Source organism: Ascaphus truei, chromosome 21 (assembly GCF_040206685.1).
Source record: "Ascaphus truei isolate aAscTru1 chromosome 21, aAscTru1.hap1, whole genome shotgun sequence".
NCBI lineage: Eukaryota > Metazoa > Chordata > Amphibia > Anura > Ascaphidae > Ascaphus > Ascaphus truei.
The window spans coordinates 25,098,823-25,114,234 of NC_134503.1; the positions used below are offsets into that span (position 1 = coordinate 25,098,823).

The 15,412-nt window shown below is 58.1% G+C and overlaps 1 protein-coding gene across 6 annotated transcripts in view; it reads right to left on the reverse strand.

The window, feature by feature from the left end:
• The window catches only part of NR6A1 (nuclear receptor subfamily 6 group A member 1), a 290,975-nt gene that overhangs the window by 92,787 nt on the left and 182,776 nt on the right, over window positions 1-15,412 (reverse strand). For all 6 annotated transcript variants that reach the window (XM_075579388.1, XM_075579387.1, XM_075579384.1 and 3 more), the window contains one exon: window positions 6,575-6,805. In XM_075579388.1, coding sequence (XP_075435503.1) covers window positions 6,575-6,805 — 231 coding nt within the window. The remainder of the gene's footprint in view (window positions 1-6,574; window positions 6,806-15,412) is intronic.

A 15,412-nucleotide genomic window follows, 5' to 3' on the forward strand; every position in this document is an offset into this window, starting at 1 on the left:
GTACCAGTCACACGGCGCTGAGCGGGCACGCAGTTACTGTACCAGTCACACGGCGCTGAGCGGGCACGCAGTTACTGTACCAGTCACACGGCGCTGAGCGGGCACGCAGTTACTGTACCAGTCACACGGCGCTGAGCGGGCACGCAGTTACTGTACCAGTCACACGGCGCTGAGCGGGCACGCAGTTACTGTACCAGTCACACGGCGCTGAGCGGGCACGCAGTTACTGTACCAGTCACACGGCGCTGAGCGGGCACGCAGTTACTGTACCAGTCACACGGCGCTGAGCGGGCACGCAGTTACTGTACCAGTCACACGGCGCTGAGCGGGCACGCAGTTACTGTACCAGTCACACGGCGCTGAGCGGGCACGCAGTTACTGTACCAGTCACACAGCGCTGAGCGGGCACTGTACCAGTCACACGGCGCTGAGCGGGCACGCAGTTACTGTACCAGTCACACGGCGCTGAGCGGGCACGCAGTTACTGTACCAGTCACACGGCGCTGAGCGGGCGCGCAGTTACAGTACCAGTCACACGGCGCTGAGCGGGCACGCAGTTACTGTACCAGTCACACGGCGCTGAGCGGGCACGCAGTTACTGTACCAGTCACACGGCGCTGAGCGGGCACGCAGTTACTGTACCAGTCACACGGCGCTGAGCGGGCACGCAGTTACTGTACCAGTCACACGGCGCTGAGCGGGCACGCAGTTACTGTACCAGTCACACGGCGCTGAGCGGGCACGCAGTTACTGTACCAGTCACACGGCGCTGAGCGGGCACGCAGTTACTGTACCAGCCACACGGCGCTGAGCGGGCACGCAGTTACTGTACCAGTCACACGGCGCTGAGCGGGCACGCAGTTACTGTACCAGTCACACGGCGCTGAGCGGGCACGCAGTTACTGTACCAGTCACACGGCGCTGAGCGGGCACGCAGTTACTGTACCAGTCACACGGCGCTGAGCGGGCACGCAGTTACTGTACCAGTCACACGGCGCTGAGCGGGCACGCAGTTACTGTACCAGCCACACGGCGCTGAGCGGGCACGCAGTTACTGTACCAGTCACACGGCGCTGAGCGGGCACGCAGTTACTGTACCAGTCACACGGCGCTGAGCGGGCACGCAGTTACTGTACCAGTCACACGGCGCTGAGCGGGCACGCAGTTACTGTACCAGTCACACGGCGCTGAGCGGGCACGCAGTTACTGTACCAGTCACACGGCGCTGAGCGGGCACGCAGTTACTGTACCAGTCACACGGCGCCGAGCGGGCACGCAGTTACTGTACCAGTCACACGGCGCCGAGCGGGCACGCAGTTACTGTACCAGTCACACGGCGCCGAGCGGGCGCGCAGTTACTGTACCACTCACACGGCGCTGAGCGGGCACGCAGTTACAGTACCAGTCACACGGCGCTGAGCGGGCGCGCAGTTACTGTACCAGTCACACGGCGCTGAGCGGGCACGCAGTTACTGTACCAGTCACACGGCGCTGAGCGGGCACGCAGTTACTGTGCCAGTCACACGGCGCTGAGCGGGCGCGCAGTTACTGTACCAGTCACACGGCGCTGAGCGGGCACGCAGTTACTGTACCAGTCACACGGCGCTGAGCGGGCACGCAGTTACTGTACCAGTCACACGGCGCCGAGCGGGCACGCAGTTACTGTACCAGTCACACGGCGCTGAGCGGGCACGCAGTAACTGTACCAGTCACACGGCGCTGAGCGGGCACGCAGTTACTGTACCAGTCACACGGCGCTGAGCGGGCACGCAGTTACTGTACCAGTCACACGGCGCTGAGCGGGCACGCAGTTACTGTACCAGCCACACGGCGCTGAGCGGGCACGCAGTTACTGTACCAGTCACACGGCGCCGAGCGGGCACGCAGTTACTGTACCAGTCACACGGCGCCGAGCGGGCACGCAGTTACTGTACCAGTCACACGGCGCTGAGCGGGCACTGTACCAGTCACACGGCGCTGAGCGGGCACGCAGTTACTGTACCAGTCACACGGCGCTGAGCGGGCACGCAGTTACTGTACCAGTCACACGGCGCTGAGCGGGCACGCAGTTACTGTACCAGTCACACGGCGCTGAGCGGGCACGCAGTTACTGTACCAGTCACACGGCGCTGAGCGGGCACGCAGTTACTGTACCAGTCACACGGCGCTGAGCGGGCACGCAGTTACTGTACCAGTCACACGGCGCTGAGCGGGCACGCAGTTACTGTACCAGTCACACGGCGCTGAGCGGGCACGCAGTTACTGTACCAGTCACACGGCGCTGAGCGGGCGCGCAGTTACTGTACCAGTCACACGGCGCTGAGAGGGCACGCAGTTACTGTACCAGTCACACGGCGCTGAGCGGGCACGCAGTTACTGTACCAGTCACACGGCGCTGAGCGGGCACGCAGTTACTGTACCAGTCACACGGCGCTGAGCGGGCACGCAGTTACTGTACCAGTCACACGGCGCTGAGCGGGCGCGCAGTTACTGTACCAGTCACACGGCGCTGAGCGGGCGCGCAGTTACTGTACCAGTCACACGGCGCTGAGCGGGCACGCAGTTACTGTACCAGTCACACGGCGCTGAGCGGGCACGCAGTTACTGTGCCAGTCACACGGCGCCGAGCGGGCACGCAGTTACAGTACCAGTCACACGGCGCTGAGCGGGCACGCAGTTACTGTGCCAGTCACACGGCGCCGAGCGGGCACGCAGTTACAGTACCAGTCACACGGCGCTGAGCGGGCACGCAGTTACTGTACCAGTCACACGGCGCTGAGCGGGCACGCAGTTACTGTACCAGTCACACGGCGCTGAGCGGGCACGCAGTTACTGTACCAGTCACACGGCGCTGAGCGGGCACGCAGTTACTGTACCAGTCACACGGCGCTGAGCGGGCACGCAGTTACTGTACCAGTCACACGGCGCTGAGCGGGCACGCAGTTACTGTACCAGTCACACGGCGCCGAGCGGGCACGCAGTTACAGTACCAGTCACACGGCGCCGAGCGGGCACGCAGTTACTGTACCAGCCACACGGCGCTGAGCGGGCACGCAGTTACTGTACCAGTCACACGGCGCCGAGCGGGCACGCAGTTACTGTACCAGTCACACGGCGCTGAGCGGGCACGCAGTTACTGTACCAGTCACACGGCGCTGAGCGGGCACGCAGTTACAGTACCAGTCACACGGCGCTGAGCGGGCACGCAGTTACTGTACCAGCCACACGGCGCCGAGCGGGCACGCAGTTACAGTACCAGTCACACGGCGCCGAGCGGGCACGCAGTTACTGTACCAGTCACACGGCGCTGAGCGGGCACGCAGTTACTGTACCAGTCACACGGCGCTGAGCGGGCACGCAGTTACAGTACCAGTCACACGGCGCCGAGCGGGCACGCAGTTACTGTACCAGTCACACGGCGCTGAGCGGGCACGCAGTTACTGTACCAGTCACACGGCGCTGAGCGGGCACGCAGTTACTGTACCAGTCACACGGCGCTGAGCGGGCACGCAGTTACTGTACCAGTCACACGGCGCTGAGCGGGCGCGCAGTTACAGTACCAGTCACACGGCGCTGAGCGGGCACGCAGTTACTGTGCCAGTCACACGGCGCTGAGCGGGCACGCAGTTACTGTACCAGTCACACGGCGCTGAGCGGGCACGCAGTTACTGTACCAGTCACACGGCGCTGAGCGGGCACGCAGTTACTGTACCAGTCACACGGCGCTGAGCGGGCACGCAGTTACTGTACCAGTCACACGGCGCTGAGCGGGCACGCAGTTACTGTACCAGTCACACGGCGCCGAGCGGGCACGCAGTTACTGTACCAGTCACACGGCGCTGAGCGGGCACGCAGTTACTGTACCAGTCACACGGCGCTGAGCGGGCACGCAGTTACTGTACCAGTCACACGGCGCTGAGCGGGCACGCAGTTACTGTACCAGTCACACGGCGCTGAGCGGGCACGCAGTTACTGTACCAGTCACACGGCGCTGAGCGGGCGCGCAGTTACTGTACCAGTCACACGGCGCTGAGCGGGCACGCAGTTACTGTACCAGTCACACGGCGCTGAGCGGGCACGCAGTTACTGTACCAGTCACACGGCGCTGAGCGGGCACGCAGTTACTGTACCAGTCACACGGCGCTGAGCGGGCACGCAGTTACTGTGCCAGTCACACGGCGCCGAGCGGGCACGCAGTTACTGTACCAGTCACACGGCGCTGAGCGGGCACGCAGTTACTGTACCAGTCACACGGCGCTGAGCGGGCACGCAGTTACTGTGCCAGTCACACGGCGCTGAGCGGGCACGCAGTTACTGTACCAGTCACACGGCGCTGAGCGGGCACGCAGTTACTGTACCAGTCACACGGCGCTGAGCGGGCACGCAGTTACTGTAACAGTCACACGGCGCTGAGCGGGCACGCAGTTACTGTACCAGTCACACGGCGCTGAGCGGGCGCGCAGTTACTGTACCAGTCACACGGCGCTGAGCGGGCACGCAGTTACTGTACCAGTCACACGGCGCTGAGCGGGCACGCAGTTACTGTACCAGTCACACGGCGCTGAGCGGGCACGCAGTTACTGTACCAGTCACACGGCGCTGAGCGGGCACGCAGTTACTGTACCAGTCACACGGCGCTGAGCGGGCACGCAGTTACTGTACCAGTCACACGGCGCTGAGCGGGCACGCAGTTACTGTACCAGTCACACGGCGCTGAGCGGGCACGCAGTTACTGTACCAGTCACACGGCGCAGAGCGGGCACGCAGTTACTGTACCAGTCACACGGCGCTGAGCGGGCACGCAGATACTGTACCAGTCACACGGCGCTGAGCGGGCACGCAGTTACTGTACCAGTCACACGGCGCTGAGCGGGCGCGCAGTTACTGTACCAGTCACACGGCGCCGAGCGGGCACGCAGTTACTGTACCAGTCACACGGCGCTGAGCGGGCACGCAGTTACTGTACCAGTCACACGGCGCTGAGCGGGCACGCAGTTACTGTACCAGTCACACGGCGCTGAGCGGGCACGCAGTTACTGTACCAGTCACACGGCGCTGAGCGGGCACGCAGTTACTGTACCAGTCACACGGCGCTGAGCGGGCACGCAGTTACTGTACCAGTCACACGGCGCTGAGCGGGCACGCAGTTACTGTACCAGTCACACGGCGCTGAGCGGGCACGCAGTTACTGTACCAGTCACACGGCGCTGAGCGGGCACGCAGTTACTGTACCAGTCACACGGCGCTGAGCGGGCACGCAGTTACTGTACCAGTCACACGGCGCTGAGCGGGCACGCAGTTACTGCATACTATCGGAATGTTATCGGGGTTACCGCGGCCGGGACACGGTCAGGTTTAGCTGGGAATGTTATCGGGGTTACCGCGGCCGGGACACGGTCAGGTTTAGCTGGGAATGTTATCGGGGTTACCGCGGCCGGGACACGGTCAGGTTTAGCTGGGAATGTTATCGGGGTTACCGCGGCCGGGACACGGTCAGGTTTAGCTGGGAATGTTATCGGGGTTACCGCGGCCGGGACACGGTCAGGTTTAGCTGGGAATGTTATCGGGGTTACCGCGGCCGGGACACGGTAAGGTTTAGCTGGGAATGTTTGGACACCCTCTTTGTTTAGAACAGGTGCCTCGAGCCCAGAACTCGGTCAGGTTGCAACGAGCGGCTCGTGCAGCTGTCAGACAATTAACCTGTCACCCTGTCACCTGTCACCTGTCACAACAACTCTTCAGAATGGTCCGTTCTCCGGGGATTTCGGAGCGGAGCGCGGTACATCTGCAGGAATGTCATTGGAACAGTCTGATCACTACACGCTGTATATGGCGTACATGTATTCACACGTATAGCTGTGCGCGTTCATAGTGCTTTATGTAGGATAGTTCAGGAGCGCTAGTTAGGGTGGCAGTTGTACCCTATGTCCCAGTCTATGGGTCCCAAACGTTTTACACTTGGACAGACGTTATTGGGACCCAGCTAAGGTTTAGAATCAAGGACCCGCAGAATATCCCATTTGAAAGAAAAAGGGTATATTATTGGGATACTTGACGCATTGAAACCTATAATATATAGTGTCAGGGGTGGTGGAAAATACAAAATACTTAGGAGCCTGGTTTGTGTTAGGCCGAGGTGGGGACGTTCCAGCTACCACGCACCCCCCTCCCAACCCTTCGTCCGTGTCGCTGTGTGTGTCAGTGTGTATCTGTGACACACACACACACACACCACACACGGATACACTGACACACAATACATACACTGACACACACAGACACACACAGACACACACAGACACACACAGACACACACAGACACACACAGACACACACAGACACAGATACACCGACACACAAACATACACTGACTCAAATGTCTGCTCCCTGCCCTCACACTCCTCCTCCTCCTCCTCCTCCTCCCACCCGTCCGCCCTCCGCACTGAGCTGCGGTAACTTGACCTGTTAATCAGGCACCCGGGGTGGGGGGGTGGGGGGGCAGGGCATTTCAGGTGCCCGGGATTTCCTCCCCCCCCCCCGGGACACACACACACACACACGGCTATCTCCTTACCTTTCCTGTTCATCCCCATCTGGAGGCACTTGAGGAGGCGGCAGTACTGGCAGCGGTTTCTCTGCTTGCGGGACATGACGCAGTTCTTGTCGCGGCTGCATCGGTACACGCGCTTGTTGCAGATGCTGCGCTTGAAGAAGCCCTTGCAGCCCTCGCAGGAGATGATGCCGTAATGCAGTCCCGTGGCTCGGTCCCCGCAGATAAGGCACGCTCGCTGATCAACGCGATCATCTGCAGGACGGCAAGCGCCAGGCGTCAGTTACATACACTCACCGCCATATCTCACTAATCAAAGGGGTAACCACGGTTATTAACCCCTTCCCTGCCCGCTGGAGAAACCATGTAAACGTAACCTCAAATATTAAACAATCATCAAAAATAACCCGGAATATGTTACAGGGCTGAGCGCTTTCACTTAGCTGCAACTTCAGATTTAGGTACAGGAAGCAGAAACACGCGGCCTCTCCATAAAACTCCTACATGATTATGTTGGGGGGGGGGGTTAGGAGTGTGATGTGATGTATGTTGGGGCTGTGTGATGGGTTAGGGGTAAGTGGGGGTAAGTGACGGGGCTGTGTGATGGGTTAGGGGTAAGTGGGGGTGAGTGATGCGGCTGTGTGATGGGTTAGGGGTAAGTGGGGGTGAGTGATGCGGCTGTGTGATGGGTTAGGGGTAAGTGGGGGTGAGTGATGCGGCTGTGTGATGGGTTAGGGGTAAGTGGGGGTGAGTGATGTGGCTGTGTGACGGGTTAGGGGTAAGTGGGGGTGAGTGATGCGGCTGTGTGATGGGGCAGGGGTAAGTGGGGGTGAGTGATGCGGCTGTGTGACGGGTTAGGGGTAAGTGGGGGTGAGTGATGCGGCTGTGTGATGGGGCTGTGTGATGGGGTTGTGTGATGGGTTAGGGGTAAGGGGTTGTGTGATGCGGCTGTGTGATGGGTTAGGGGTAAGTGGGGGTGAGTGATGCGGCTGTGTGATGGGTTAGGGGTAAGTGGGGGTGAGTGATGCGGCTGTGTGATGGGTTAGGGGTAAGTGGGGGTGAGTGATGTGGCTGTGTGATGGGTTAGGGGTAAGTGGGGGTGAGTGATGTGGCTGTGTGATGGGTTAGGGGTAAGTGGGGGTGAGTGATGCGGCTGTGTGATGGGTTAGGGGTAAGTGGGGGTGAGTGATGCGGCTGTGTGATGGGTTAGGGGTAAGTGGGGGTGAGTGATGTGGCTGTGTGATGGGTTAGGGGTAAGTGGGGGTGAGTGATGTGGCTGTGTGATGGGTTAGGGGTAAGTGGGGGTAAGTGACGGGGCTGTGTGATGGGTTAGGGGTAAGTGGGGGTGAGTGATGCGGCTGTGTGATGGGTTAGGGGTAAGTGGGGGTGAGTGATGCGGCTGTGTGATGGGTTAGGGGTAAGTGGGGGTGAGTGATGCGGCTGTGTGATGGGTTAGGGGTAAGGGGTTGTGTGATGCGGCTGTGTGATGGGTTAGGGGTAAGTGGGGGTGAGTGATGCGGCTGTGTGATGGGTTAGGGGTAAGTGGGGGTGAGTGATGCGGCTGTGTGATGGGTTAGGGGTAAGTGGGGGTGAGTGATGCGGCTGTGTGATGGGTTAGGGGTAAGTGGGGGTGAGTGATGTGGCTGTGTGATGGGTTAGGGGTAAGTGGAGGTAAGTGACGGGGCTGTGTGATGGGTTAGGGGTAAGTGGGGGTAAGTGATGCGGCTGTGTGACGGGTTAGGGGTAAGTGGGGATGAGTGATGCGGCTGTGTGACGGGTTAGGGGTAAGTGGGGATGAGTGATGCGGCTGTGTGACGGGTTAGGGTTAAGTGGGGGTGAGTGATGCGGCTGTGTGATGGGTTAGGGGTAAGTGGGGGTGAGTGATGCGGCTGTGTGATGGGTTAGGGGTAAGTGGGGGTGAGTGATGCGGCTGTGTGATGGGTTAGGGGTAAGTGGGGGTGAGTGATGCGGCTGTGTGATGGGTTAGGGGTAAGTGGGGGTGAGTGATGCGGCTGTGTGACGGGTTAGGGGTAAGTGGGGGTGAGTGATGCGGCTGTTTGATGGGTTAGGGGTAAGTGGGGGTGAGTGATGTGGCTGTGTGATGGGTTAGAGGTAAGTGGGGGTGAGTGATGCGGCTGTGTGATGGGTTAGGGGTAAGTGGGGGTGAGTGATGCGGCTGTGTGATGGGTTAGGGGTAAGTGGGGGTGAGTGATGCGGCTGTGTGATGGGTTAGGGGTAAGTGATGCGGCTGTGTGATGGGTTAGGGGTAAGTGGGGGTGAGTGATGCGGCTGTGTGATGGGTTAGGGGTAAGTGGGGGTGAGTGATGCGGCTGTGTGATGGGTTAGGGGTAAGTGGGGGTGAGTGATGCGGCTGTGTGATGGGTTAGGGGTAAGTGGGGGTGAGTGATGCGGCTGTGTGATGGGTTAGGGGTAAGTGGGGGTGAGTGATGCGGCTGTGTGATGGGTTAGGGGTAAGTGGGGGTGAGTGATGCGGCTGTGTGATGGGTTAGGGGTAAGTGGGGGTGAGTGATGCGGCTGTGTGATGGGTTAGGGGTAAGTGGGGGTGAGTGATGCGGCTGTGTGATGGGTTAGGGGTAAGTGGGGGTGAGTGATGCGGCTGTGTGATGGGTTAGGGGTAAGTGGGGGTGAGTGATGCGGCTGTGTGATGGGTTAGGGGTAAGTGGGGGGGTGTGATGCGGCTGTGTGATGGGTTAGGGGTAAGTGGGGGTGAGTGATGCGGCTGTGTGATGGGTTAGGGGTAAGTGGGGGTAAGTGATGTGGCTGTGTGATGGGTTAGGGGTAAGTGGGGGTGAGTGATGCGGCTGTGTGATGGGTTAGGGGTAAGTGGGGGTAAGTGATGTGGCTGTGTGATGGGTTAGGGGTAAGTGGGGGTGAGTGATGCGGCTGTGTGATGGGTTAGGGGTAAGTGGGGGTGAGTGATGCGGCTGTGTGATGGGTTATGGGTAAGTGGGGGTAAGTGATGTGGCTGTGTGATGGGTTAGGGGTAAGTGGGGGTGAGTGATGTGGCTGTGTGATGGGTTAGGGGTAAGTGGGGGTGAGTGACGGGGCTGTGTGATGGGTTAGGGGTAAGTGGGGGTGAGTGATGCGGCTGTGTGATGGGTTAGGGGTAAGTGGGGGTGTGTGATGCGGCTGTGTGATGGGTTAGGGGTAAGTGGGGGTGAGTGATGCGGCTGTGTGATGGGTTAGGGGTAAGTGGGGGTAAGTGATGTGGCTGTGTGATGGGTTAGGGGTAAGTGGGGGTGAGTGATGCGGCTGTGTGATGGGTTAGGGGTAAGTGGGGGTGAGTGATGCGGCTGTGTGATGGGTTATGGGTAAGTGGGGGTGAGTGATGTGGCTGTGTGACGGGTTAGGGGTAAGTGGGGGTGAGTGATGCGGCTGTGTGATGGGTTAGGGGTAAGTGGGGGTGAGTGATGCGGCTGTGTGATGGGTTAGGGGTAAGTGGGGGTGAGTGATGTGGCTGTGTGACGGGTTAGGGGTAAGTGGGGGTGAGTGATGCGGCTGTGTGATGGGTTAGGGGTAAGTGGGGGTGAGTGATGCGGCTGTGTGATGGGTTAGGGGTAAGTGGGGGTAAGTGATGTGGCTGTGTGATGGGTTAGGGGTAAGTGGGGGTGAGTGATGCGGCTGTGTGATGGGTTAGGGGTAAGTGGGGGTGAGTGATGCGGCTGTGTGATGGGTTATGGGTAAGTGGGGGTGAGTGATGCGGCTGTGTGATGGGTTAGGGGTAAGTGGGGGTGAGTGATGCGGCTGTGTGATGGGTTAGGGGTAAGTGGGGGTAAGTGATGCGGCTGTGTGATGGGGCAGGGGTAAGTGGGGGTGAGTGATGCGGCTGTGTGATGTGTTAGGGGTAAGTGGGGGTGAGTGATGCGGCTGTGTGATGGGTTAGGGGTAAGTGGGGGTGAGTGATGCGGCTGTGTGATGGGTTAGGGGTAAGTGGGGGTGAGTGATGCGGCTGTGTGATGGGTTAGGGGTAAGTGGGGGTGAGTGATGTGGCTGTGTGACGGGTTAGGGGTAAGTGGGGGTGAGTGATGCGGCTGTGTGATGGGTTAGGGGTAAGTGGGGGTGAGTGATGCGGCTGTGTGATGGGTTAGGGGTAAGTGGGGGTAAGTGATGTGGCTGTGTGATGGGTTAGGGGTAAGTGGGGGTGAGTGATGCGGCTGTGTGATGGGTTAGGGGTAAGTGGGGGTGAGTGATGCGGCTGTGTGATGGGTTAGGGGTAAGTGGGGGTGAGTGATGCGGCTGTGTGACGGGGCTGTGTGACGGGTTAGGGGTAAGTGGGGGTGAGTGATGCGGCTGTGTGATGGGTTAGGGGTAAGTGGGGGTGAGTGATGTGGCTGTGTGATGGGTTAGGGGTAAGTGGGGGTGAGTGATGCGGCTGTGTGACGGGTTAGGGGTAAGTGGGGGTGAGTGATGCGGCTGCTTGATGGGTTAGGAATAAGTGGGGGTGAGTGATGCGGCTGTTTGATGGGTTAGGGGTAAGTGGGGGTGTGTGATGCGGCTGTGTGATGGGTTAGGGGTAAGTGGGGGTGAGTGATGAGGCTGTGTGATGGGTTAGGGGTAAGTGGGGGTGAGTGATGTGGCTGTGTGACGGGTTAGGGGTAAGTGGGGGTGAGTGATGCGGCTGTGTGATGGGTTAGGGGTAAGTGGGGGTGAGTGATGCGGCTGTGTGATGGGTTAGGGGTAAGTGGGGGTGAGTGATGCGGCTGTGTGATGGGTTAGGGGTAAGGGGTTGTGTGATGCGGCTGTGTGATGGGTTAGGGGTAAGTGGGGGTGAGTGATGTGGCTGTGTGATGGGTTAGGGGTAAGTGGGGGTGAGTGATGCGGCTGTGTGATGGGTTAGGGGTAAGTGGGGGTGAGTGATGCGGCTGTGTGATGGGTTAGGGGTAAGTGGGGGTGAGTGATGCGGCTGTGTGATGGGTTAGGGGTAAGTGGGGGTGAGTGATGCGGCTGTGTGATGGGTTAGGGGTAAGTGGGGGTGAGTGATGCGGCTGTGTGATGGGTTAGGGGTAAGTGGGGGTGAGTGATGCGGCTGTGTGATGGGTTAGGGGTAAGTGGGGGTGAGTGATGCGGCTGTGTGATGGGTTAGGGGTAAGTGGGGGGGGGTGATGCGGCAGTGTGACAGGTTAGGGGTAAGTGGGCGTGAGTGATCGGCTGTGTGATGGGTTAGGGGTAAGTGGGGGTGAGTGATGGGTTAGGGGTAAGTGGGGGTGAGTGATGTGGCTGTGTGATGGGGTTGTGTGATGGGTTAGGGGTAAGGGGTTGTGTGACGGGGCTGTGTGATGGGTTAGGGGTAAGTGGAGGTGAGTGATGCGGCTGTGTGATGGGTTAGGGGTAAGTGGGGGTGATTGATGCGGCTGTGTGATGGGTTAGGGGTAAGTGGGGGTGAGTGATCCGGCTGTGTGATGGGTTAGGGGTAAGTGGGGGTGAGTGATGCGGCTGTGTGATGGGTTAGGGGTAAGTGGGGGTGAGTGATGCGGCTGTGTGATGGGTTAGGGGTAAGTGGGGGTGAGTGATGCGGCTGTGTGATGGGTTAGGGGTAAGTGGGGGTGAGTGATGCGGCTGTGTGATGGGTTAGGGGTAAGTGGGGGTGAGTGATGCAGCTGTGTGATGGGTTAGGGGTAAGTGATGTGGCTGTGTGATGGGTTAGGGGTAAGTGGGGGTGAGTGATGCGGCTGTGTGACGGGTTAGGGGTAAGTGGGGGTGAGTGATGCAGCTGTGTGACGGGTTAGGGGTAAGTGGGGGTGAGTGATGCGGCTGTGTGATGGGTTAGGGGTAAGTGGGGGTGAGTGATGTGGCTGTGTGATGGGTTAGGGGTAAGTGGGGGTGAGTGATGCGGCTGTGTGATGGGTTAGGGGTAAGTGGGGGTGAGTGATGCGGCTGTGTGATGGGTTAGGGGTAAGTGGGGGTGAGTGATGCGGCTGTGTGATGGGTTAGGGGTAAGTGGGGGTGAGTGATGCGGCTGTGTGATGGGTTAGGGGTAAGTGGGGGTGAGTGATGCAGCTGTGTGATGGGTTAGGGGTAAGTGATGTGGCTGTGTGATGGGTTAGGGGTAAGTGGGGGTGAGTGATGCGGCTGTGTGACGGGTTAGGGGTAAGTGGGGGTGAGTGATGCAGCTGTGTGACGGGTTAGGGGTAAGTGGGGGTGAGTGATGCGGCTGTGTGATGGGTTAGGGGTAAGTGGGGGTGAGTGATGTGGCTGTGTGATGGGTTAGGGGTAAGTGGGGGTGAGTGATGCGGCTGTGTGATGGGTTAGGGGTAAGTGGGGGTGAGTGATGCGGCTGTGTGATGGGTTAGGGGTAAGTGGGGGTGAGTGATGCGGCTGTGTGATGGGTTAGGGGTAAGTGGGGGTGAGTGATGCGGCTGTGTGACGGGGCTGTGTGATTGGTTAGGGGTAAATGGGGGGGGCAAGTGTTAGGACTTAATGTCCTAAGTAACATGCAATGCAACCTCAGCCAGTCAGACACGAAACCTCCTCCTCTGCATCTTGTTCCATTTGCTTCCCAATGTCAGACACATTCTGGCCAGAAGCCCCTAACTTGGCATCGCGTCCCACTGCAGCATATCCCGCTTTTATCCTATTGAATAGCATGCGACACAGTGTGCACATTATCATTACCCAGAATCCCTGGCGGCAGTGGAAGCACTGTACGCTAAGAGATAATGGGGAAAGGCAGGGTTGCAGAATTCGCTCACAAGTTGGATTTCCATTTTCTTACAATATATAATAGTAACAATAAAACATTCAGTTATTTTGGTAGAAAACAGCCCAGCTCTCACACTACACGTGTTATATCCTACAAGTCCTGAGCCGTTTTATGTACAAGCGCATGAAAAAGATCACCATTATACACTGCCCTATTCCCAAACAACGGGGGATTTATAGGGCCGTGAAAACCTTCTGTACGACATGCCACGAGAAACATGATGGAGTCATTTTACCGGACTTGTAATGGGAAGCACGATTAAGAATTAAACCGAGATCCAAGATAATGAGAACTCATCGAGGTTAGCCCAGTCTCCTCGATTAGTGATCGTTTAAGCGCTCTCCTCTCCCAAGCTGACATCTCTGTCCGTGGAAATTACTGCCCGCCGACCCAGATTCTGCCCAGCGAAGCTGCAGCCCAATTCTGTCGCGGTGGGAATGTTAAAAGCAGAAGATGCCAAATCTCCTGTGACAGCTGGCCGGGAGCCACACAATTCACGTGTTTTGTTTTATCTGGAAGCTAGCCGCGTGGACAGGGAAGGGTAAGCCCCGGGTTTGTGCTGCGACCTTAAACGCTTTATTAGCGGGGACAGGACACAGGAAACGCAGAACTGTCCTACCTCACTCTCCTAGAAATAACACCCGAGCCCACCCCCCCCATATAGAGTCTCCCCAATACGCTGCTCCTGTCCACTACGCCAGCATGGACAGGGTTAACAAGCAGGGAAGGGCAGACCGTACACGCAGAGGGTCGCTGTAACTGCAGTGCACATACAGTATTAGCCACATTAGTGGGGCTTAAATAATGCAATGATTCTCGCTGCTGCATAAAACTGGTGATAACCCATGTGTCTGATCCACCATGTGGCATAAACTCGGCTGCAGGCCGTGGTGATGAAGGGTGGCTGCTGAGCGGAGAGGAGCACAGCGGCAAGAAACGGCTTACAACTGGTCGCAAACACAAAAAGGCATCCACAGAATCTGCGGCTGTAGCCACTGAATAAACATCTTAATCTCCGTATCTCCCCTGTGGGCCACCTGTGCTGCAGGCGGGATTTATCCCAGGCACCGGTTGGGTACAGCAGATAAAGAGCTATATTGATGTATATTTAGTGAGCGCACGTGTGTGCTACATCATTCACTTGGGGCCCGAGATGCAGTTCTGCTTCTCTGAGACCCGAGTTGAAACGGGGTCATGTACATCTGCTAATCAATGCAGGAGGATACACGATAACCCAGGGAAGTGCAATCGCGTGTCAGCAGCAGCCCCCGGGGTTATTTCCTGGGGTCTCCGTGCATTGCTTGGTATATTTGCTGCATCTGAGGTTATAGAGCAGGAGTGGCCAACTGCAGTCCTCAAGGGCCAACCATCAGGTCAAGTTTCAAAGACATCCCTGCTTCAGCACAGGTGGCTCAATCAGTAGCTCAGTCTTTGACTTCGACCTGTGTCTTCGACTGAGCCATCTCTGCTGAAGCAGGGATATCCTGAAAACCTGACCTGTTGGTGGCCCTTGAGGGCTGGAGTTAGCCACTACTGTTGTAGGGGTTAATAGCCCAACTGGTCCCAGAAAGAGTCAGATAGTTTGCAGGTTGCCATACAGTTTAATGGACGAACATATAAACCGTACAAGCGTTACTTGGGCACAAGCTTCCCGGGCGGCCAGGGCTCCATCTTGTACGCTTGAGGTGTTGACCTAAATCAATGGTATCGCAACTTACAAAGTGCATCACGACCTCCAGAAACAAAACAAAAAGGTCAGTTGTGGGCTTCCAATTCCTACGACTCCTTACACCCTGGTGTAAAGAAACCCGGGAGACGTAGTACAGGCGTACACAGGCGTACGGAGGGACAGGGAATTCCTGATTTATACAAGAATTCCCACATGGAGAGGACCTTTCTTCCCCAGAATAACAGGGGATCGTGCTGTACTTCTTTGGCATTTGGATGTTATTTAAGTAGGAGAAATGACTGCAGGATTCAGGAATTCCTTTCAAGGGAAGCAGCAAAAGGAGTTGAAATGTTCCCAAACCTGCCATCCCCAGCTATTTACATCAGGGGGGGGGGGGGGGGGGGGGGGAGCAGGGCGCATACAATAGCCTGACATTCCTGGAGAAATGCTCTTCACACCCTACTGTACCAGT